This window comes from Plectropomus leopardus, chromosome 23 (assembly GCF_026936395.1).
Source record: "Plectropomus leopardus strain MGB_pleo_1.0 chromosome 23, ASM2693639v1, whole genome shotgun sequence".
NCBI classification, from domain to species: Eukaryota; Metazoa; Chordata; class Actinopteri; order Perciformes; family Serranidae; genus Plectropomus; species Plectropomus leopardus.
The window spans coordinates 5,976,348-6,002,338 of record NC_142198.1 but is presented as its reverse complement, the minus strand read 5'-3'; the positions used below and the strand labels follow the sequence as shown (position 1 = coordinate 6,002,338).

The window sequence follows — 25,991 nt, the reverse complement described above, 5'->3', positions numbered from 1 at the left end:
AAAGGTCAGTTCGCTTGTCATGGGGAGGTTTTCTCAGGCTGTGAAACCACATATATAATGTCATCTCTGTGGCGCTGGAGGAGAAGTCCAAGCAAGAAAAAGAAAAAGCGCTGATATTTTCATTTAGTTCAAGTCTCTGACAGAAAAACAGTGTTATAAAGTGAAATTCAGAGTTTGAAGGTTGAAGGAATTTAACAGGCAGGGGCGGTCTAATGACACATCCTCTCGAGTTACATTATGGGAAATATAGGACAAGTGTTTTTAAATTTTGAGTCATACTAGGTACTAAAAGACAGGCTATTTTGTCCCCAACTGCTTTGATTTTGACCTATCTAATTAAAGTCTCTTGCAAGTGCATCAACCCAGTAAGACACTAAATGTGGTGTGCTCTTTTAAATCAGTCAGCTGTTGCAATGGCTCATTTCTGAGTAAACAGGTTTATGTCAACATTTTTGTTCTTTTTTAAAAGAATTCAACCATTTGAAACTGAGAAGACGTGACCCAAAAATTAGCCAGAAACTAGTCAAAGTACGAGAAATGACCTGAAAATTAATAAGTCAATATATAAATAAATATAAATATAAATATACATAAATAAATAAATATAAATTATTTAATAAATGTATATTATTAATTTCTCTTTCTGTTCCTTGCAGTTTTAGACCTGCCCTTGTGCCAAGACACACAGGACTCTGATGACAAGCCCTCTGTGCCCTTATCTCTCCACCCCACCCCTGCCCTCTGGAGCCCCAAAACCCGCCGCCTGGAAGTAAGTGTCATCCCCGGCCCCGCCTGGCCCCCATCCGCCCCGCATTGACCCCTGAGCTTCATCTCAGCCGGTGGTGGAAACTCAGGTGGTGGCCGCAACCCGTACCGCGTGGACAGCAGCCCTCTGGGCTACCAACCCTCCCCCACCAACCCTTTCACCAACTGTGACCCCTTCCCCTCGCCGGACTGCGACCCGTTTGCCCTCAAGGCTGACCCCTCGAGTGGCTCGGACACGGCTTCGCCTTTTGACCCCTTCTCGGCTCCCTTTTCGGCTCCCTTTCCTACATCCCGTTCTGCCCCGTGCTCCACTAACGGCTCCCCAACACTGCCCTCATTCCGCATAGCACCCCTGAATCCGGCCGACTCGCCCCTCATTGACCTCGGCTGGGCAGCATGCAGCAAGCCCCTAGATGGCGCCAAAGAGAGAGCTCACCCTCGCAAGACACTGGGGCTGAAGCCTTTTAAGTCCCCAACGCAACTCAGAGACGATAGGTTCTAAACCTGTGCCTGTGGCAAGGCGACAAAGTCCATGACCCTTTCCACTACTATGTCCTAGCGAAGATTCGGAAGAAAAACGCACACCCATCAATCAACCCATTGAGGGAGGTTTCCCCTGTGGGAGGCCCGGTCATTGCAGGTCTTATTTATACGCCAGCCTGCTGCTTTGGAATCCTGAAAGCCAGTGAAAAGGTGGTACATTTGAGTGGGAAAGCTGCCTTTGAACCAATAGCTGGTGCCCATTTCATTCTCCCCCTTTCTATCTTGGTTTCTCTATCCCTTTGAAGGAGCAGAACACAGATCACTAGCCCCATCTTCAGATTCTATCAGACTGCTCATATCACCCGCTTTCATCTCCCCCCTTGCCTTTGAAGCATTGTGACAATGCAGAGGTGGATAAGGCGACTTGCACAGCTTCATCTGCCTCTACCTCTCTGCAGACTGAAAGCATTCAGGACAATGGAAAAATTGGAGTGCCTTATTTCGTGAAGTGTTTTTACTATATATCTTTTCAAGATTTCTTGAATGGTTAATCTGGTGCGTAGGGAAGATGCTATGAATTTGGCTTCAATTTGCAAATCAGCTTAGCGCTGCTGTGGATGAAAACGTCATGTGCATGTGTACGTGTACGTCTAGACTCATTGTTCAAGGAAAGCTTACTGTTTTTGTTTTTTGTTTCAAACAGCAGCTGCCTGTTGCATTATGGGAGAAAGCACTCAGAGTGGATATTCCAGGCCACTCGTGAAATCCAAGACAAATCCATGACCCAGACATTCCACTTGGAAGCAGATAAAATTCCAGTCACATTCCCCTTGAAATGCCAGGGGTTGGACAGATTCATTGTGCTGGCAGGCGATACAGTGCCGGAAACAGGACGGGGGAGCCCTCTGCATTCCCTTCATATGCCAAAGAATGCCACTGTGACAGTGTAAGGGCTGGGACAAAGAGTGTTTGCAAATACATTGTTTTTACCTCGATGGAGTGCCAGACGGGTGGGGGCTGCCACACTGGATGGTGCAGAAAAAGTTGAAACAATCACAGATCGGATTTAAACACAACTTTAATACACTTTTTTGTGATCTTTTAAAATATAAAGGCTGTCTTATCACTACCCGTCTAATGCTGTAGGAAGGTCCAACCAAATACTTAAAAGTATTTGCCAGTACTACAATACATCTATATGGAAGCTTCATTGAATATTAATTTGTTTGTACAGTCCACCGGAGTAGCAGTGGCCTCGCAAAGCCAGCCCATGATTTGACAGACACTTAACTTGAACTGACTTGACGAACATGCCATAACATAACTGTTACTGGTCCCATCTTCCAATTCTTGAACTAGGAAAACCATTGAGGTTCTTTTGTAAATGTTCAATTTCTCCTGAAATGATCCACTAAATTTAGTTTCTAAGATTCTTTTAACCAATAGTTTGACATTTTGGGGACTACCGTTATTTCCTAAGTTGTTGAGAGTGAGATGAAAAGATTGATATATGTGTTAAATTGGCCCATTCAAAATGAAGCAAGAGTCAACAGACTGTTAGCTTAGCTTCGCATAAAGGCCGTGGGGAAACAGCTAGCCTGGTTCTGTCCAAAACTAACAAAATCTGCCTTCCACCACCCACAAGGTTCCCTTTTAATAAATCATATCTTGTTTGTTTAATAGCAGTGACTTCCTGGAGTTTTGTTGTTACTGTACGGTGGCCAGGCAACCAGTAGAGACTCCAGGAAGAGACAAAGAAATGCTGGTAGATTACTTTGTCAGCTTTAAACTGAGCCAGGCTAGCTGTGTCCCCCTGTTTTTTACTGTTTATGCTAAGCTAAACTCAACCTTTTTTGTGTCAAGGATCCCTAAATTGACGCACAGTAGTTCACAGACCTTCATTTTGTAAGATTTTGCTTTGTGACCCTCCATCTGAATGGTAGACATGAATAACAACGGAATTCAATCGTTGTCAGCTACAGTTGAGGTGAAAATCGTGGAGGAAGTGAAACCTATGACTCAAATACTCACTCTTATGACTCTTACTCACATTGGGCTGACTTCCATTATAAATTAAATAATGAAAATAAACTGTCCCAATTTTTCTGAGGACCTTTGGAGTTCCCTTTGAGGACCCCTGGTTGGGAACGACTCAGCTAAGCTAACCATCTAAGTGCAAGTGATGGAAAACCGGTGTAAAAACAATTACTGCTGATTACTCACAGATCTGGTGGTGAGATGAAGGCTGGCTTTGCGAGACTAAAGAAGCAGGACTCTTAACTGTCGGACCCTCTAGTTTTTAAAAAAAATTTTAAAGATCCAGTGTGTAGGATTTAGGGGGACATGTTGGCAGAAGTAGTATGTAATTTTCATTACTATTTTTCCAGTCGCCTAAAAATAAGTATTGTAGGTTGTTTGTTATGTTAGAATGAGCCCTCTACATAGGGCTATTCTTGTTTTTGCGTCCGCCATTGTAGTTTCTGTTGGTTGTAATCTGCAACCTCACCATTAGATAGCACTAAATCCTACATACTAGACCTTTAAAAATCCACCTTATAACATTTAAACACAGCTAAATAGATCTGGTAGGATCCTGTAAACAACTGTGACATCATGTTGAGATACTCCGAGATCAGATACAGCAGAAAAGCTTAATATTGAACAATAACACAAGAAGAAATTCATTGTAGAGACTCTAAAATATCCAATTTTCCACCAGCGGCCGTCTCAAGAGACCTGAACGCACTGGAGCAACAGCTTGCCCTTTCACTCTTGGTTCACGATCATTACCATCACTGATCGCTCTACATACTAAATGTTCAGGAGCTGTCTCAAAAAGCATCCTGGGAAATGTATGACATGAGGCAGATTGGGGGAAAGTGGCTGCAGTATCAAAAAAATAACCCCTGGAATGGGCTGAATGTTTTTTGTTTTTTTTTAAAGGCAGTCAACCAGTTCTCAAGCATGTGGTGGTGTATTGGCATAATTGGTATAGGTCCAAGCATGTAAGCACCTGAAAGAGACCCACTTATGAAAAGCGCAAATTTGTCCTGTTAGCCTCGTCTTTTCTGGAGCCTTACGAGGTACAAATACTGATTGGCTCCATCAGCGACACCGAGTCATTGGAGGACAATAATGGCTTTGTTCTGGTGAAGAGTGAAAACCTTGTCTCCAAAGGGGGAAAGCTTTGTGATTAGCCTAATAATCCTTCTGACGAACAGAGGAGGCCGATAGTGATAATTAGCCTCTTGATAAGAGTAGAGAGCATTAACAAAGCATTCAGATATTTGGTTAATTAATTTCCCCCGACGTTGCAAAAATACCCTGCGTCCTCCTCGCAAGGTATATTGAGTCGCCTCCTACATGAGCTTACGTCTTGATTGAAGCCCTTTTCTATGCATAAAGTTTCAAAGACGGGTTGAGCTATCTTTGCTCCCCTTTCTTTCTTTTGCCACTGGCTTCCCAGCTGCTGACCGGATGAAATCTTCAATGCCGAGGCTCACCTTTTTCTTTGTCCTCCGCCTTCAGGTGATGTGGGAGATTTTCTTTCTTTTTCCTCTCACTCCTACTCCTTTGCTTCCTTCCTCTCTGAAAAGTTTTCTTGGGGGCAGTTTTGTCCTGACACTGCAAAGCATTCAATTCAGTAGCAGCAAGGTTTCTATCCCGGTAAAAAAAAAAAAAGAAATAGCATTTGTTATAGGACAGAGTCCATTAAGAGAGGAGTGCTCATTTTACACAGGCAATTGAATTTGTTTGAATTTGAAACAGAAGCGCTACTGAATATTTCTATTGCACCTTAATGTGTCTGTTCATCATCTATTGGGCATCCAAGTAATACTCAGCAGTAACAAAGAGACAAGCTGCCTGTAAAGGTTTCAGTATACTCAAACGGGCGTGATGGTACAATTCATCATCCAGCAGGTCTCATAGAAAACATTAAATGGACACAAAGTCTCAATGTATTACATAATGGGGGGCATGAAATGTGTTAAAGAAACATGCTGGCAACATGAAAACAAAGCCAATGCAAAGTCTATGAGGATCTTTTGTTGTGATTGGCACATGAAGTGTCAAGAATGAGAGAGTCTGCATTGAGCATCTGATGGTGGTCAATGGATCAAACAAAAATTGACTTTATACCAGACTTTATACCCTTACACCAGGAGACAGCTGTTTGTGTCCTATGTGAAACCAAAGGTAAATGTAGTAAAGTGACTTTATTGACTTTAGGTAACTACGCAAAGTACTTTATATAGGTACTTTATGTAACTATGCAAAGTACGCAAATTTGTCACTTACGTTCCACACGTACTTATTTTTAACCGAAACCACAAACTTTTCTTAAACTTAGTCAAGCATTTTTTGTTCTCTAAACCTTGACCAGGTGTTTTTCTTCCCCTAAACTGAACCAAACTGTGGCCATTTCACAACCATTCATGTTGCCAGCAGGTAAAACACATTAAGTGCCCACGCCACAATGAGTTTTTAAGAGGTCATGTCCATTTTATGCATTTCTGTGAGATTGTGCTGCATTCACCCACATCTAGAGGCAAGCTTTTCTGAATGGCCACACTGAATAGTGTATTCCAGGAGTACTCCTAATGAATGGTCCAGCTCCAAAAATATAAAATCAATACGTGGCAGCAGATATTTTAAGAGTGGCAGGCCGCCACAAAAAAGCTAAAGTGTAGGACAACAGTGCCACAATTGAAGATGAGGTAAAGAACCTTTTGTCAAAGAGAAGGATAAGATGTGATAAATGGGTATTAGGCACATGTTTTCATTTCTTCTTATTTGTTGTTGCAATTGACATAAGTACTTGTGTAAAGAGCTTAAATACTACTTTTACACATGTTCTAGAGGCTGTCAAGCAAATTAACAAGCACTTTGTTTGAAGCTGTAAATTCCAAGGATCTAATTGATTTCAACAAAATATATGCATATAATTGCTGCTTTGCTAATGGCATTTTTCATGTGTACGTGGAGTCCTCATAGATATACCCTCGAGAAGGCAGCTCAGGTCCGAATGCTCCCAGGCTGAAATATCTTTGAAGACATCCAATTTGCAAAACATAAAGACAGCAAAACTTGGCAACACTTTAGGAGGAGACCATTTAATGTTGGCAGAAAAAGTGGCACCTGCAATACTGTAGTTTGGTTGTTTACCTTTAAAACCTAGGTGCATTTCTGAGAAATAATCCATCCAATGTAAACAGCACGTTTATTACCCACCATTCTTAATCTTAATCTCAAGTTTACAATCAAAACCTCACCTGCCATTGTTTAGACATAAGCACTGCGGCTCTTCTTCCCAGTGTGCAAAAGTTATAGGTTTGATCCATAATTTGCCTCTCTCAGCAGTGTTCTCCACCTTGCCTTGCTCCCCTGTCCTCCTCACAAACGTTCTCCGGTTGTGACAAGTGATGAGTTATTGCCCCGTCTCCTCGTGTCAACACACAAAGCCACGAGAGCTACCTTGTGATAGTCATTAGGCTGGGATGGCTGTTATTGTCAACAGAGCTCTGTGAGGAGAAATGATACATGAAGGAAATTGAGATGATTGAAACGTCTGGCAGATTATTTCTGTCACAAATTCAGTGTGTGTGTCAAGTATCCACTTCAAACTGCCACTCATGTCTTGTCTGTATGTTCGCTCAGCGCCAGACTTTAATTTTCCTTCAGACCTGATGTTGAAAAGTGTTGCCTGCCGTTCTCCATCTAGCTTGCGCATGTAGAGTAATTGACTTTATGAAATATGACTTGCAATAACAGGAGTAGGCTTTTCACATATGATTAAGTTGTTGCAGATAGTGAGAGTGGGTTTCCTCTTGGAAGTGATTCCTTTGAAGTGGGGAAAAAGCCCTTTGCTGCAAAATGAAGTGTGCATAAAAATGCATTAGAATACTTCAAATGTATGCTTAGATTACCATAAACAAAATACTTTCACCTCAGCTCTTAATCTGTCAAAACTCGAGTTTGGTAGCTGATGGATTGAGTGGGACACATTCGTAAGAAGTCTTTTGTGGTCAGGGACGTCCGATTTTTGGTTTTGGCTGTCAGATTTAGGAACCGTAGCTGCCACTCCTCTTCCTGAGCTGACAGCCGGCACTCCAATAAGAAAGCATTGATGAGTTGTTTGTGACGCTCTGCTCTTCCAGGCATTCCCCCATCCGTCACTGCAAATCAGCATCCCGAGTACAAACTGACAGGGAGAATAGAAACGAATTCTCTGCAGGAGAGAGAACGATATCTGGCCACCTGTGATCCGCTTTCAGCCCCTCACAGTGGGAGGAGGCAGACATGATTTGATGATCTTAATCTTCAAAGTTCAAGCTCAGACCATTGTACCTAATCAGTGAATGGCAAATGGTCAATATATTACATGAATGAAAGCTAATGAGACGGCACAATGGAGGAACCCAAAGGCCCTGACCTTAATCACACCAAGAAGCTACTTGTGATCAGAGGTTGTGTTATAGAATTTCAGTTGTGAAAATTTCAGAGCCATTATCCACAGGGGGAAAAAAAAGGAGACAAAAACATGTTGCGAGCAGCTAGCTATCGTTGCCTAATGCAGCCATCCATCAGGGTCACTCTCACACTTAAAGCTTAATTTGGCTTTGTGAAAACTGGATATGTTTACATGCATACTAATTATTTCATGCACCCTTATTAAGCAACTGATTGAAGTTGAATGCCTTTGACTAGTATGAATGCTTAAAGGGGAGCTACGTGCATGTTATTCCTAAGGTCCAAGACAGTTCAGCAGATCTCAAAAATCCCAAATCGTTTAACTCTAGTGCTAAAACTCAAATTTATGCTGTCATCAAGTGTGAAGTCTGGAGCTGCTCCAGAGACAATGAATTGTGAAAGATATTATACACGATACTGAGAGCATCCAAAATGAGGTTCTGAGTATATGGGTTCATTTTTTGTTTTACAACTGAGAAATCGGCTATAGAATTACGCTAATTTTGGTATAAAAACAAGAACATTCTCTGCGTCCAAAAAAACAGGCTCCCATTCATTGTCTAATGAAGCAGCTCCAGACTTAAAACTTGATGACATCACAAGTTTATGACTCGTTCGCATTCTCAGTGCGTTAAATGCTGACACTTTGTCCCCCCTCCGGCATGCGATATTGAAGCTAAAGGGCAAAGGCACCCTGTGGCTTCTTTATGAGATGCACAGAGCTTTAAGTAACTCAAATAGACACCCATCTGCAGCATTACGCAAGAACAATGACCTAGAATAAGAGAGAGACTTCATGTAGATGTGGGTATTGGTGGGCCAAACAAACCGGACTTTCACCCAGAAGACCACAGTTTATGCCACATATGAAATAAGATTACGTCACTTATGTACCTACATCTCATGTGAAACCAAAAGTCAATGTTGTTTTTATGTAATGTTACACAATGTACAATGTGTATGGTTATCAAACATTGACTTCATATATTTACATCCATCACATAACAAACATACTAAGCTAAAACTTGTTATTTTGTATTAATCTTACCAAGTAGTTTTGTTGCTTAAACCAGGCCATTGTTATTTCACAAGATTGAGTAACATCATTTATCTGTGCGCCACAGTTAGGATAAAGGGAACCCTATTCAACATTATGAGGTGCCATGGGGTGTTACAAATTGTCGGTATTTGACGACCTGGAAATACGGACAGTTTGGACTTACTTTTCTGAAATTTGTCTCACAGTGAGAGCATATTTTTCCACAAATACTGATTGAACTTTCCAAGGCCATGGAAACAATATATTGGAATTCTTAATGTAGGTGGTGTTCCCCTCTAAATTGAACTATCCTGGTAACTCAAAGTACCAGGGCACAGTGTACACGTAAACATACCCATCTCTAATGTTTGACTTTAACAAAGTCAAGTCAGGAGGGGACTGTATTTCTTAAATTGCTGCAGCTCCGGTTAAATCATGTTTTCTCTCCTTCGTGGCTACATAGAAAATTGGAGAATCGAGCTAAAAAACTAAGTCTGAACATCTTTTATTTTATTGATGAAATCTTACCTTGGCAGGTTAGTGAAGAGTAAATTCTGAAACGACAAAATAGATGGCCTGGCATTTCAGTGGCTTTCACCCCATTTACCATTGCTGCCATTGCTCGCTTGTGTTGAATTAAGTGGAGGTTACAAATATACCTGGTTATCAGCCTCGTTTCACTTGTCTCATGGCCAGCCGTCAGCGCCAGAGACACATTATTGCTCTCTCTGGCTCATATTAACTGAAACACCTGCCCAGGCCTTTGTTTGGCATTAACAGGCCGAGACCAAATGATCAAATATGACCTTCCGTTGACTGTACAGGAATTGCACGTCCCAATAGGGATGTGGACAAAAGCCACGTCTGTGAGAGGCGCTGCCAGGTGCGTAAGCTAATGCTTGGTCTCTCAAAGTGTGAACATTATTCCTAATTCTTTTCAGTCTGCCTCCAAGGTCACCATCTGCTGTCCTCTTTTTCTCTAACAACGAAAACTGAATGAATGGGAGCCACGAAAGGTGGACCAATTTGTTTCCAAGACCACAGTGATGGGTCTCGGAGAAGGCTGGTGTTCTGTTTAGCAAAAATAAACATGGATTTTTATCTATGAGGTTATTAAGTCCAAAGCCCGCACACTCACCCCCCTCCTCTCCACAGCCCCGTGGCCGTGATTATTGTTCCGCCTAGCTATTGACACTCAATTACCTTGTGATCTTCCTGGAATAGAAGCCGTTCAATCTGTAAATTTCTGTTTCTAGAATGTTGAATGAGTGTGCTGCAAACCAATTGGTTGAGTAAACAGCCCTTGTGTCTCGAATACAGACGCTGCAAATGATTTATTGTCTCCTCAACATTGCTTGCAGATGAAAGGACTGAAATTGCGGATATATCATAATACACTGTCATACTGCATGTCAGGGTGCATTGGCTATTTCTGGAAGTGCAACCTATTTGGCGTCCTTGAAGTGCGGTGATGTCGTTCTTCCATCTTCAACAGTAATTTCTCCCCACCTCACATCAATATTACCACCTTAAACATGTTGCCTAACCATTTCATGAGTTTGTATTTTCAAAATTCTTTCCAAAGCGTATGTTAGGAATGTCTTTTTGCTGAAAAATGAATAAATCTGGATGAAGTCAGCCATTGCTCTTCGAGCTAGCTCTGTAAAGTTCAAGCTAGGCGTTTTGTTGCTCCAATTCAAAGAAAAGTGAGGAAATTTGGGAAGAGTGCCGAAAATATGCACAGATCTTTCTAGACTAAATGATAGATTTATAGGGGCAAAACACACCACAATTAATTCATCAGCTACACGCTAAAATCGCTAAAATATGTGTTAATTTGCGAAGATTCTCTCGTTGAACAAAACCTTTTAAGGCTATCATGAAGTTTTGCTTGCAGCAGAGCTTATTTTTGTCAATATCCAAAATCCAATGGAAAAATCTCAAAGGCTTTTTGCCAAAGACCCCATGGTAATGCTAATTTCCCATGAATACATATAATTTCTGCAGCATTCTCTGGTAACACATGACCAAACAAATAGGTGTTACATTGGAAATTATTTAAGTGAGATTTAAGGGTATTTAACAGATCGAGGGTTTTTAACAGTAGGTGGTTTCTTTCAGGTACACATGCTTGGGCTTTAGTAAGTCTAAATGATCCACAGAGGCAATTTGAAACGGTCCCCATGACTCACTGGTAAAATCTCTTCCACTCACAGCATCACAGTACTGTAAAAGGCTTTCCCTTCTGTCCGCCTCCTATCAGCCAGCTAAAGACATTTACAAAACTGATACACAGGGGGAAATAGTGGATATTTATAAATGGCCATCTTTTTTTACACACTGGATCAAATCTATTTCTCTTTCTAGATGGCCATGGACGCGGTCTACATTAGGATGACGGGTTGATTGCTTCATATGAACAAGACATTTAATAGGTTTTCACTGGAGTATTTAAGATGTATGTATGGGTGCTTCACAAGAGATTAACTTTACATTCCAGCTCTTTAATTCGACCAAAATGATTCCTCTATAAGCCCCAGTATTTGTGTGTAGCAGAAAATTCAATAGAATTTCCTGGTAGAGCTTGAAATCTTGTTCTTGGTGTACTTTACAGCAAAATCCCATACCTAAATCATAGTCTGTTGTCTCCTTGGGGCACCCATACTGAATTTGTATGTGCGTAAAACTGCTAGATAGAGATGAGGACTGTGTCGCTACCTTAAGTAGTAGACAATATTGACCTCCTCTCTGTCTTTGTATCTATTTGCTTTTATTGTAATTGTTCCAGATTCATTTCCGTGTCTATTTTGTGTCTTATTACAACCTAGGCGATGTGATAACACAATTGTTGCATTGCCCTGGCAGCCATTTTTACATCTCTCTCAGAACTGTCTCTGCTCATGCGAGTTGGAGGTTTTGCGGTCGTCGGGCTTTGAAAATTTGTTATGTTGCATTTTTGTGAAATCTCGCACTGGGCTGGGCCTAATCAACTGTTTTTATTGTTGTGTGTCAAGAGGACTATTTCTGTATACAGTATGTGAAAATGTTTTTATTTTTCTCTTGACTATTATAATGGGTTTTAACCTGTGGAAAAAAAAAAACAAAGGAAAAAGCTCAAAAAGAGATGAGACCAAATAAAATGTAACACTCCTGACTTGTCTGTGACCTTATTTGAATCATAGAGAAAAGGTTGAAATGAAAGAATTTTGCACCACAGCACACCTTAGCAATAATAGCCATAAAACTTTCAAGGAAATTGTTTATTTTTTACAAGTAAGACTGACTGATTGTGTCGATGTAATTATATGAGGTAATTTTCATCCACCTTGTGGACTCACTGTCAGTTATCGAAGGCCGGCTGAGGACATGCATGTAATTATCTCTCCTGTGTTGTTCTCCTGTCATGTAAGGTAATTATTTTATGATCTCAACATAACAGTAATTATTATTTCTGTGATCACGAGGAAAGGTCTGATGTTACGCTGTCAAAAGTTTTATTTTGTGATTTTGAGAGTCTCTGGTTTGCGTTATCTCAATACTGTTTTGACAAGATCACAAAAAAACAGGAGAAAACGAGCAAGGTCCGATAGAGCTTCCCCAATTATTGCCAAATTGTAAATGTCATATTTCCATTTTTTTCTGGGAGGTCAGGCAGTAACAGTTTAAAAACAAATTTAATTCAAAAAAAACAGACTATATGTCTTTTGACATTATTTGTTTTCTTATATCAAGAAAAAAAATGATTTTTTATGTTCACATCAAGTTTTTTTGGTAACGACTTTTCTAGATCAAAATGGTTACTATTCTGCTGATCAAGCTGATTGGGAACATAATTTGTGTATGGAAAAACAACTTTGCAATCCATCCAGGAATTGTTGATGTATATATCTATCTATCTAGCAATACGACAAAGAAATGATGAGCGTAGAGAATATGATGCATTGCTGTACATTGAACTACCCGACAGTACGTAAAAGTGTGAAAATTAGCACATTAACGCTTTGAAACCTGGAGAGACATCACTTTTCTTGTGCTCCTTTCAGGTGACTTTCGCAATTAAACCTTTGAACCAAGTACAAAGTGGTACGATTTCTTCCAAAAACATGGGTAAAAAGGCAATGAGCAACTTCGAAAGATATGTTCCACAAATTGCAGGAACACATAACTTTTTTTTAAAGCTAGGGAAAAAATCTAGGGAAAAGTATAAGTATATTTATTTTTACCATGATTAATATTCTAAATCATGTTTCAGAAAATGATGATTATTTTGAAGAACCTTGGTTCTCGGTTTCCTTGTTTGTTTGTTTACCTTTTTTTGCACACATTTTCAGGTCATTTTTTTCTGCTTTTTTCTGCTTTTTTTCTGTATTTATAATCATCATGACTGCATATTTAAAATTATGTTTCAGAACTATAAATATAAACTATAAATTGTGATTTTTAAGCACTTTTTCCAGGTTTTGATTTCATTGTTTGTTTGTTTGTTTACTTTATTTTCCTTTTTTGTGTACTAATTTTCAGGTATTTTTCTTGCACTTTTTAAATTTGATTTAATTTTTATTTTTTATTTCATGAATTTATTGCAAATTAGGCATTTTTTCTTGTGTTGCTCATTGCCTTCTTCTGATGTTTAGGAAAGAAATCATGCCAATTTGCTCAGGTTTCAAAGAGTTAAACATCTACATCAGTGAAATGCAATGTACACAATGCAGCAGGAATATTAATCGAAAAACGATACAATAGTAGAATACTGACAAGGAACATTTTACCTACTACTTTCATACTTAGAACATTTTGCTGCCAATACTTAAAAATATATACTAAATATGCAGTTTTGAATGTAGTTAAGGCTTTTTGTTGTGAAGTATTTTCAGTGTTTCAGCGGCAGGGGGCGCTCGAGCTTTCATCAAACGGCTCGGAAAATTATGGAATTATTTTAAATTAAAATATTTTTTCATAATCAAACTTTTTCGTGACAGCGAATCCGACAGAGGTGATTAATACAAAAAATATGAATAATTTTAGCGTTTTTACGCAAAATTGACCCGCGGTTGACCCCTGTTTGGGTCGGATGCGCGAAGCTCGTGCACGGTGCCCCACAGCGAGGAGTTTGGCTGTGCACGTGGAAGGATTAACGCAGAGGTTAATTGACAAAAATCAACGTAAGTTTTATATTTATATTACGTTTTTTGCTCTGTGTGGCAACTTATCCTAAGTTTTGTTGCACCACTGGAGCGAAGAACTGTGGAAATTGACTGTGAGGCAGCAAAATTGCCACATCGTGATGGTAGTCAGCCTGCTGAACGGCACCTGTCACAACGCCATTTTGGGAGGAAAAAAGCCAAACAATGTGGTTACTGTCAACACCATGCGGGATTTACGAGTGTTTAATACCATATCAGGATCCCTTTTCCGGACTTACTGAAGCAGTGTTGTATCTTTATCATTGCAGCTGCACGCGAGCGGAGTTTTTCGTACTTTCCGGCCTCCGCGAGGACTAAAGAGGAGGACATTGTGACTGTGACAGTGTTCCTCTGTCACCGGTGAGTACATGTTTATTTAAAATGTCTATAACTGTTATTTGAAGGCCTTTAGTGGTATTGTTTTGATGATGTGTGTACTCTGTCATCACTTATAGTTGTGATATAGTGATTTTTCTGTGTGCCGGTTATCAGCTTAATGATGGTATTGACGGTGTGAGCCTAATGCAAGGCCGGGCTTTGTATATTATAGTATTTATCATAAGCAAATACAGCTATTGGGTACACTGTGTAAATAAAACAATGTAAAGACAACTAACATTTGTTGAATACATCTGTGAGCACGAGCGGTCCACCGATATTGTTTTTCAGGGATGATACCAATACCGATTATTTTTTATACCTTGTGAGACAGATAACCAATTTAACCGAAAATTTTGGAATATACCAAACTCCATCACAAAGCTTTGTTTAAATGCCTTTGGCAAATGTTAAATAAAAAATGAGACTTTTAACATCATATACAGCAAGTTCCCTGCACATTTTTTATATTAGGTTCAGTGAAAATGTTAAAAAAATGAAAGTAGCTCTTTGAGGTTTTACAAAGTAAAAGTTCCTCCCATGTTGACACTTGTATTGCAAGACTTTGGCTGTTGGTTGAGTGTAGTAAGCACACGTGTTTATAAATTAATTTTATCTGCAATCATTAAAATAAAACGCTGATACAGATAATTGGCAAAATACCAAATATTGACCCGGATTATTGGCCAGGCTGATAATCTGTTGTCTAGTGAGCACTGTTGTTCAAGATTTAATGCTTTTATTTGCCATTTACTTAGTTACAAATGTACTAGGTTTTAGAATTCATGTATGGATTCTTTGAGCTGTTGGTCCCTGAGTGAATGTGTGTTTAACAGAGTAGTGAGGTGAGAGAAAAGGGTGCAACTTTTTATTATTATTATTATTATATCATGCCTGTAGTTACAAATATCTTCCCTTGAGCCTCCCTGAGTGACTACAGGAAAATGCATGACCTTGTCTCCATCATAGATAACAATGTGAACAATATGTGAACAATATTGACAGTCTCTGGCCATACAAATGATGTCATATTAGAGTTTTTTGTTAAAGATAACATGCTTTTTAAACCCATTTGCAGGTTCTGGGGTTCTTAGGGTATTTAAAATAAATACAAAAAGGGACGCATAATAACACTGGAATGTCATCGGTATCAGATATTGACATTAAAATGAAATATCAGAATTGGCCAACCTGCCCAATATCACAATCAGATATATTTTTTTAAATTTACAAAGTGAAAATGTAAGCTAAAGTCTATTACAAACATTAAAATGCATTGTATTTTATGTCTGTTTTATGTCCTCCGCTCTTATGAATAAGAAACAGTCCTTAATGGACTGAATGTAAATGACCTGTAATGCTAACAGTAGTGATGATTGACTGCAAATTAGCTGTTTTTACCAAACAAGGGAAAACCACACGATGGCTGTAGGAAACCGTAACACTAGAATTGGCAGTTTTAATAATGGAAATGTATAATGTTTATTTATAACTATGATTACATTTGCTGCTGATGATTTTGGACAGCTTTGCATGCTTGCATGCCATAGCATAGATATTTTTAAGTAATATTCTTCTATCAATATATTAGAGGGCACATTTCGCGCATTTTTTAATATTGCATCCTCCCTAAAATGCAATTACTGTCTTGTAGGGGTGAGAATTGCCAGAGGCCCCAAAATACGATATTATCATGATTCTGTAGTCATAATATTATTGTGATTTTAAAAGTTTTTATGCTGGTAATACAATAACACAGCGGACACGCCCCAGCATTTCAGATCAGCGAATACTTTGCATTTTTTCATGATTTTGAGACCTTCTTTTACATATTTGGCGATTTTTTTGATCACTCAAATTTGGTCAGGTGTACAACAACATATCTTTCTGTGATGTGACAAACTCAGAACAAATCTTAATCATATCTTTAATCAACTTATGCCTTTTTATGTGGGTATATATAGCAGCCTTATACCTGTTGTGTTTTTCTAAGGTTATTATAGATAAAAAAATAAAAATAATAAACAACAGGACTCTATGTTGTTACTCAGTGCCACTCTCATCAGGATGAATAGGGTTTTAGGCGCATCCATTTAGTTTTTCTGTGAGTTTAAGTTGACTCAAAGATTTAGCCGTTCACAAAATGCGAATGTCTGTCAGTCTCTGTACTGTCGATACACATTATGTCCTAGATGTATTCTATAACTGCTTACAATTGGCCTGATATTCTTCTGCAGTATTCCTGCAACAACTTTATTGATTTCTCAGTTGTTGTCCAGACCCTGAGGCAGGAGAGCTGCTCCAAACCGTCATGCTCTCTCCTCCTTATGGTTCACAGTTTTTAGGCGAATGTATATACATTTCTTTTTCACTGATTGAGATGGATAAAAGTGTCCAAAACGACTATTATCTTTGATACTTCAGGGAGTAAATATTTGAAACGCTCTTCTTTATGGCGTCAGGCCTAGAATCAAATGTAATCAGAGGAGGAAACATCAGTGTTCGCCCCCTTTGTCCCCCCTTATTGCATTTTTCTTCTCAGTTAGACTAAGTAGTTCTGTGTCAAAGGCAGCTAAGCAGAGAACATTTGAGAAAGACAGAGAAAAGTTTATTCTCACTCTTCATTAACGTTAATAAGATGTTCTCCTTTGGGAAATAGGAGACCCCTGATTAGTGGAAGCCCAATTTGATGGAGAAAAATTAGATCCTGTCGCTCAGCTTTTTATGTGATGCTGAACACGATCTTTTGAGCTGTGAAGAGAAAGAAAAAAAACATTTTAAGTTAGCAGGTTTATTGAGAACATAAAGAGGCTCCACTCAGCAGGTTGATAGTGTTGAAGATGTCTGATATTAAAATTATAAACAGCAGTTTCATAGGAATATCTTAAAAGGTCATCTGTATATTTAACATATAAACTCGTTGGACTATTTTTTCTTGTGAAAGCGCAATGCACTGGTTTTAAACAGTTTTTAAGAGGAAGAGAAATGGAATTAAAACTGCACTCACTGATTTTTATTTTTGGCCACTGGTGGGCAGTAAAATACGTTTTAAACAGGGTGCAGACATATTATCACCTTGTATAGTTAAACTAATCCTAATTTAAAAACGTATCAGACCCAAAGCGACATACGTGTTCAACTTTAGAATTTGTAATTTGTTTTTGGTCACATGACTGATGTCAGTAGGGCTGGGTAAAAAAAAAAAAAGATTCATCAATGCATTGCAATATATATATTTTTCCAAATCAACATCGATTCATAAAATGCTGAATTTGATTATTTCCGTTGTAATGATGCCCTGCTCCCACGGGGGGCAGTGTGAGTGTGATTGACGTTGTTCGGAGGCACCGCCTGACCCCCAAACCTCGTCTACAATTTATTAATTAAAATGGCGACAGTGGCAGGAGATAACAACGCGTGAATATAAACAAAGTGAGAGAGCACAAACATTTGACAGCTCACAGACAGGTGACAGCTAGTTCGACATAATGAAAGACACCGCAATGACAGATAACATTCAAATGTAAGTTCTTATGATGTACTATATACTAGCACTACTATCCCTGCACGAAGCTAAATGGATAAATGAGTGAAAAAATGTCAACCAATATTTGAACAAATGATGCCGTAGAATGGCTTAGTATGTCCCAGTTGTATGCATACTGCATGCAACAGTATGTACTTTGTAGGGCAGCTGCAATACGTACTAAAAGTAAAAAGAAGCTAAATCTGGATCACAAACAAATGCAGGTAGACAAATCCTCTGTATACAAACTACAGTCAGGCTCCTTCAAGCAAGACTCCTGCAGGAGATGCAACCTGCGCGCCAGTCAGGTATGTACACATAGACTATATATATAATTTACAGTTCTACATCTTAATAGTGTTGTGTAGGGCTTGTTTTATTCACATGATTTTATTAAAGGATAGGTTATTTTTATTTTATTATTTATTTATTTATTTTATTTTAAAACTGTATACTAAGTCTGCTGTATGTAGTGAAATAAATGTACAAATAATGTATGTAGTTCCATATAAGAATTTAATGATCTGGAAAAATAAAAGATTTGTTATTGTAATGTAAATGAATTCATTTCTAGAAATGTGGACCCAAAGGACAAATTCCATGACGGTATGGAGACCTTTTACTCCTCAAGTCACTGAGGCTTCCAGAATGGATAAAAACTATTTCAGTTAAAATATACAAAGAATGAAAATAATGAGTGTGTGCACACACATAGTATATTTTGGTTGTGTTGTCTTAGTGAAGAGAACTATATTATAAAACTATGCTTTGCTTATATAATGCATTTTCTTTTTTTTTTTTTTTTTTTTAGCAGAGTGGACTAGTAAATTCAGCAGACCATGAGGCAGCTGAGGAACAGGAGCAGCAGGAAGAACAAGAGGATAATGATGTTTTAATGTCCAAATGCCTTTTGAGTGACACAGACATGGTCTGTATTCATGTTCATGATAATACGTTAAAGTTCTCACTGGTCTTTTATCATGTCAAGCATTCAGTGTCTTATTGTGTTGTCCAAAATGAAGGCACTTTATGCACTTTAATTGTAGTTGCAAAAAAAAGAAAAAAGCACAGTGTGCCTTTGTTTACATTTCAACTCAAGCTAAAAGAAATTATGTGCATTTAAGTGCACAGTACAGTTATGTTTATTACTTTTGTGCTGCAATTTTGGGTCGGGCAAAAATGTGCACCTTTCTGTACTTTCAATGTTTTATTCTTTGTTTATTAAAGAATAATGTAATGGTAAAATAAGTTTTGGTGTGAGTTTGTTCTAAATCAGTACAGATAATGCACACTTTATTGAACACATATCAGAAGGTATTCTAATGAAATATCTGGGTATTTCTGACATCACACATTACTAAATTGATATTGAAACAATTGAATCAAAATCGAATCGAAATCGAATCGTGACCCAAAGAATCGAAAATTGAATTGAATTGTGAGGTTCTTGACAATACCCAACCATAGATGTCAGTCCAATATTCAACTCCCTTTTTGCTCAGATTTGGTCCAGCTCAGTCACCAGACGAAAATATTGGCATTGCATATGAGTTGACTTTGTTATTGGGAATTGGAAGGGATGGTGGATGGCGAGATGTTTATCAAGCTGCAGACCTCTGTTCCTGACCAACAAACATATCTGGCAGTTTTTTAGTGACTCGCCGCTGTGTTAAATAGAGACATCGCTGCGTTTTCAGCAGGGATGGTGCACCCAAAAGTGCAATTTTTCTTCACTGGTGCATTTCCAGTGTTTTTTTTAGCCACCAAAACCAGGTATTTTGAGCCAAAACATGATATTTTCTTAACAATAACAAGTGGTTTTCAGGGTTTCCTACACATTAACACATCTGCTGCCATAGATACATTTTCAATTTTTCATTGCTGCATCATTCATTATGAGTGCTGTTGAAATATATATACTGTTTAGTTATTAATTGCACCACAGTCTTAAGCACAGACCGAGCAGTAGAACAGCAAGCGCAGTGAAATTAATACTTAACTGTTCGTTCTCCCGGCTCTAAAAGTTTGCATTTACTCGCAACAATTTCTCCTCTCAAACATCAGTCTGATCTGATCAGCTGTGAATAATCCGCCCTGCGAGTTCCAGACTGCTGCTGAGGAAAAAAAAAGAACTCGTGCAGAGCTCGCCGGCCGCAAAAACCTCTGACCCCTGAGCGGGGGGGACACAGAATGATACAAAGGGAAATCCAAAGCAGACAAAACCAAAAGTTTGCTGTCATCAAATATAACTCATTTGGAGAAACGTGCATTGCCAGCATTTATTATGGAATTGGGTTGCTTGGTAACTGGTTTTGGACTCCTGAAAAAAAAATCCTGCTTTAGCTACTAAATGATCAACTATATTTATCAGCTAGTAACTAACTTTATATCAATATGACCGCAGTATGACTGCTCTGAAAGTAGCATGCAGTTAGCTTACATTATCATTAGAGGCATTGTTTTCGATGTGGGTATATACATTTGAGAGTTATATAAAACTTAAAGTTTTATCTTCCCCTCATTGAAAGTAATAAAATCCAATCTTTTATTCTGTTTATTGGATTTGAACAGAATACAAAGCATACAGCAAGGGAAATGTATTTAAATAAACCAAGTACAAAGAAAACAAAACAAAAACCAAGCACTGAGTGCTCAGTGGTGACGACACTGCAGAGCCACACCACTGCGCTTTATAGACTTTCATTCACAGTGTCCATGGCAACAAGAGCCTTGGAGACTTGCGCCAGGGTAGAGGAGGGTCAGGCGTTGCAGCGAGTTTCTCCATCACGTCCTCGCTGACGCTGCTGATTCTCCATTCACTGTGTTATCCAGTTGACTGACAGACTTGATAAGAAGGGAGCGAGTCGAAAGAAAGTGCGACTCCGTGTCTCAGCGCATCCAGCGAGGTCAAAAACATCACAGAGGCACCTCATTCCATTCCATCTTGTCTTCAGTCGAGATGGCAAGTCACATACGGCAAGAGACAGAACATCTGGGGCCAGATGTAAACATCTCCGACATATAAACTTGTGTTTATACATAGATAAGTGTGTGGTGAGAATACATGCCTTAAATGTAGTTGAGTTTCAGGAGAAAATGCCATGAAAAGAAAAGTCTCAGGTGCAAGGCCACGGGGACTGTGGTAAAACTGTAAAAAAAAAAAAAAAAAGTCAGCCAAGCATATTTTCTGCTCCTCAAAATAAGGCACTGCCTTTTCGTCTCATTTATACTTGTTTCTGTTTGTTTTATTGTAATTTATTGAATACAAAAGTAAGAGGAGAACAGAGCAAAATTTCAAGATTGCCTTGTCAGATTTACTTGTCAGATTGAATATCTTCCCACATTTTGCGCTTGGCAGGTGTTCATTTTGGACCCTGCAAACGCTGCTTTGTTTCATGTATGTATCCTAACAGTTTGTATATTTGCAGTTTTCCCTTTTGAATGATTAATACAGAGTACCACCACCTGCCAACATGTAGAGTTACTTCCTGTCATGCTGATACAGAACATACTTGCTAGTTAGCGGTCGGCGTTAGTCTTTGCAGTTTGATCAAGTGCAACTTTGTGACCGAGACATGGCCTTAGGAGACGCAACAGTTGTTCTTTATCTCCACTACTTCTTGGATGACTGTTTTGTTTGTCAGACTGTTGTTTTTTTTTCTTAAGCAAAAACACGGGTAGGAGGAAATGCGCAACTTAAGCAGAAATTACCCAAGAAATTGTAAGGAATTAGTAAAAAAGTATGAGAAACTTACCTGATAAACAGTTAAAAAAGACAAAGAAAATTAAAAACCTGAGAAAAAAAAACCAGTTAGTGCAGGAATGCAGGTAATTCTCACAGGTCACAAACTCGTTCTCACATCAGCAAGCTCATGTTAAATATAAACCCACAAGAAAAGATTTTAATTAGGCTCAGAAATAGTTTCTCAAAGGCCACCTTTCTGCAGTGAAAATGGCAAAATTAACATTCATGTCATATTTGGGGTTCAACTGAGGAGCTTTCTGTAGGTGAGTAAAGTGATATGAAAATCACTCTTCGGGGGGTCGAATGAGTCATTTCAGCAAGAGCAGAGAAAGCAATGTTTTTCTATCCTAGTACTTAACATTCACTCTTCTAAAGTGTTCATGTTTGCATTTGAAATTTTTGTTTGGAAAAAGAACTTTCTATTTATAATACAGTTGTGGGCTGTCAAAAGTATCCAACTTGTTACTAATTACAGTTTCCCACAGATGCAGTATGTATGTGTGGCATTAGCTGATGGGAGGGGGGGACTCTGTGTTACCTTCCTAAATTGTGACATTTTTGGATCGTAAGGCAGCGCAGACAGAACTTGTTTTTTTTTCCCCTCAGCAGCAGTTTGAGCAGTTTGAAGGCCTAGACACACCAAACTGACACCAGAGAACAACAGCCCCCTGCTGCCTTGCCTCAACTCACTGTGTCTCGGTCAAAAAGTTGCGCATGAACACACCAAACTGACAGCTAACCAGAACATCTGTTCTGCACCTGCGTGAGAGGAAGTAATTCTCCATACCAGCAGATGGTGGTCTCTATATTCGTCACTCAGAAAGAGAAACTGGGAGACCGACTTGACCATAGTTATAGAAACATTATGATTTTGGTTTGATTTATATTTTGGTTTGACTTTCGTCTGCCTGAGCGCCATATTGAGGAGGTCAAGATCTGCTAGTAAATAAATACATGTGTATTGTGAAATGGAGATTTCAAGACAAAGTCGACTGTGAGTCCTCATGACCCAATTTTCTGAAATACCAATCAAAATGATTTAATTCAGCAACAGGTCTGCCACTGACGGGCTCCGCCACTGACGGGCTCCGCCACTGACGGGCTCCGCCGCCACTGCTGCTGCCGCCTCCACCGCCAACCCCTTCACCGTTTCAATGTGCTTTATCAGCAGGAAGCCGACTAGTGTTGACGAGGGCCAACGGTGCTGCACACACTGCAGTGACGACAGCCATGGATGCTCACTGAAGGGCCGACATTGACCGACAGTGGACCATCAGCTTGGTGAGTCATGGCTTTTATTCGGGGAGTAGTTAATTAATCTGTCAGTCCAGTGAAAAATGATCAGATGGATGGATGCAGTGTGTAGTTATTGCTGACACAGAATGACAGTGTATGTGTAGTGGTAGCTGATGATGGATGGGGGCGACTTTTGTTGTTTTTTTCTTTTTTTTTTTTTTTGCATCTTTTTGTATCATTCTGTGTCTTCTCCAAATGTTTTTTGCGGGTCTGTGAATGCAGCACAGAAGGCGGAGCTCTCCATGAGTTCTGTTTTCTTCCTCAGCAGCAGTTTGTCACTTGCAGGGTGGATAATTGATCTGTTGATCCATTCCCAGCTGATCAGATCAGATCGATGAATAAGAGGAACAGTTTTTTGTAAGTGAATGTAAACTTTTAGACCCAGCAGACTAAACAGTTAAGTCTCATTTTCTTTTTTTTAAGGTTAGGTTTTATTATTTTCAATGCGTTAAGTACGTAACAAACACAGGTAGTGTCAGAGAGATGGCAAAAATATTGGCATAGTGAGGATGTCCATCTAAACTGGTACTAATGGTGTCTACGTGAAGGGTCTTACAGACAGCCCATTTTGACAATTTCTTTTTCAAATTCTGATTGTTGTATTCCCAGTTCATCTGTGAGTCTTTCTGTGTCAAATATCTCCAGCCCAGCCAATTTTTTCCAGAGTAGGCGGGTCCTCCTGGCGACATCTCTTTCTTAGTTGCTGCCATTAGAATTTTAACCAGATATCGGTCTTCATGTTGGACATTGTTCCTTGTAAAGTCCATCAGTTGTCTTTGCTATTTCATAACCTAACATCAGCTTGAACTCCATCAATACATTATTCCAGTATTTCTCCATTTTCATACATTCCTATAAAACACGATATATATTCTCCCTGCACTGTCTCCAGCATGTCTCTGGAGTATGTGTATATTTACATTTAGTCTTGGGAGTAATGAAATATCTGATTATGTTCTTCCAACACAATTCTTTCCACAGCTTGGAGCTGGTGGTTGATTGCGGTGTGTTACACATTATTATACCAGTCTTCATTGGATAACTGTATTTTGCTTTCTTTCCCATTTATCTCCAATATACAGTGCAGAGGTTTTTCTGTTTATCACAAGACCTTGATATAGTGCTGATTCCACTCCACATGAGTTATTACTGTACACATTACACCCAATTTTTAAAAAAAGTAAGACAATCACAACCATGGTGGCCCTGAACCTGATCATAATTTTGCAAAAGAGCCGCAGCAGCGACATGTGAACTATATCTATACGCACGTCTTTCATAACTCTTCTCCTATTTCCAGAGAATGCCAGGACCTCAGGCTTTAAACGTGTTATGTGCCAATCTGATGTGTGAGATGGGCTCACACAGCCAAATTACACAGTGTCCTTTTGAGGGTAACGAGTGAGTCAGAGCAGGAGGAGAAAAAAGCCGGCAGTCTGATAAGAATGGCTTACAGCAAATTGACATTGAAACAAAGATGTCCCCAGTGATGTAATAATGGAAAAGCAAGACATCTCTAGCCAAGGATAACAGGGCTCTTCTTTCAGTGATATTGTACTGAAACTCAAGAAAGACCAAATGTAGTCACGTAGTCAGTAGATGAATGTGTTGTCTGTTATACTGTAGGAAATGTTACTAAAAAAACGCACATATGGCTGTGCTCTGATTGTAGAAAGACATATATCTTCCTGCATGCATTAATCAGGCAGAGGAGGGCATCCATAAAGTTGTATTTGTGCAGATGCAACCACCAGAGGGCAATGTGTAAGTGCACAGTCGCCTCCTGGGGGCAGCTGCTGCAGCACATCATCACATGAGACTTTGTATACTAATGTATTCTTTTAATTACCACTGTAGCCTGCCATTTTGCCGCCGCCGTTTCCCACCTCACACTAGCTGAATTATATATCAACAGTGCATGGGGTCAGAGGTTGAGCATTCCTCCTTCTCACTCAAATGGAGGCCCTTTTGATGAGCTGCTGTCAGAAATTGCTCTGCACGGCGGGGCTGACTAATGATGTTTTTAGGGAGAGCGGGTCCTCCCACCGCAGAGAGCCGCACACGTAAGCGAGGAGTGCTGATTGACAGATTGAGATCATGGAAATTACAGACAAAGGGTCTTTATGGAAATGTATGCAGAATTAACATATTACACAGTCTTCGGAGTGAGTATCACGGCGAGAGGAAAAGGAAGCATGAGTATGTCAATCCCCAGCAATTCCCACTATTGTTATGGGCTTTGCAAAAACACACATTAGAAAGGCTTACTTCAGATATTCCGAGGTGGTGATTTTTGCCTTTTTCTGATCAAAGATTCATTTTGCAATTTATGTCAACATGCCTCACCTGTCCCCGTGCCAAATTTGCCCCAATATCGTTGCATTAAAACCAAAACCCCCCTGCCCCCCTCGCTTGATTTCACAACTAACCCGCATCAACCAGAGCATGTCCGAGATAGGACTGTGAAGTGCACGCCAGCGGTGCACAAACAATTACACAGCACAACGGCGCCACAAAAACCTGCCTGTTTTGTGGCAGCCGATAAGAGAGCCCTGAATAAATGTGCCTGCATGCATGAAAGACTTGAGAGGGAGAAGTGTTTGCAGGGTAAATATTGCGGTTGGCCTTCGTGCATGTGTACAAAACAATTACATGCTTCATTGTTGTGACAAAAACGGTCCGAGACAGCAGCTATTTGCTGTTAATTTAGCTTGAGAAGTCCCCAGCAGCGAGGGGATAAATCTTACTGGATACTGTATGTCAGCGGCTACACTCTCCTGCAGGCTGCTGTCTGTGAGAGACAAGCAGCAAGTATTGTAACTCTATAGGATGACAGATAAAAATGACTCAACCATACGACACTAGGTTTGGTCTTATTACTGCGTAGTGGATCCACTGAGGATAATCCAATCTGTAGTTTAATTTACTAATAAATGCGAGTTTAATGCATTTTTCTCCTCAGTATTGCCGTCAGCCCATTCAGCAGCAGCATAATTACAAGACAGACTATCTCTGCCAAAACGACATAGCCCGACCTTTTGTCTTGATAAGACATGATTTTTCTCACGCTCATTTTTCCATGACATGTCACAGACACAAATGTTC

General features: G+C 39.4%; 1 protein-coding gene and 1 long non-coding RNA gene across 4 annotated transcripts in view; both read left to right on the top strand.

Moving 5' to 3' along the window:
• The window catches only part of LOC121961929 (mitogen-activated protein kinase kinase kinase 11), a 57,860-nt gene extending 45,948 nt beyond the window's left edge, over positions 1-11,912 (top strand). Inside the window, exon 10 of the mRNA XM_042512043.2 lies at positions 657-11,912. Within this exon, the coding sequence (XP_042367977.2) occupies positions 657-817 (161 nt within the window). The 3' untranslated portion in view covers positions 818-11,912. The remainder of the gene's footprint in view (positions 1-656) is intronic.
• A 1,922-nt stretch (positions 11,913-13,834) lies between these two features.
• The window catches only part of LOC121961973 (uncharacterized), a 104,029-nt gene continuing 91,872 nt past the window's right edge, over positions 13,835-25,991 (top strand). For all 3 annotated transcript variants that reach the window (XR_015775615.1, XR_015775616.1, XR_015775617.1), the window contains exons 1-3: positions 13,835-13,920; positions 14,211-14,301; positions 22,759-22,871. This is a non-coding gene — a long non-coding RNA (uncharacterized LOC121961973). The remainder of the gene's footprint in view (positions 13,921-14,210; positions 14,302-22,758; positions 22,872-25,991) is intronic.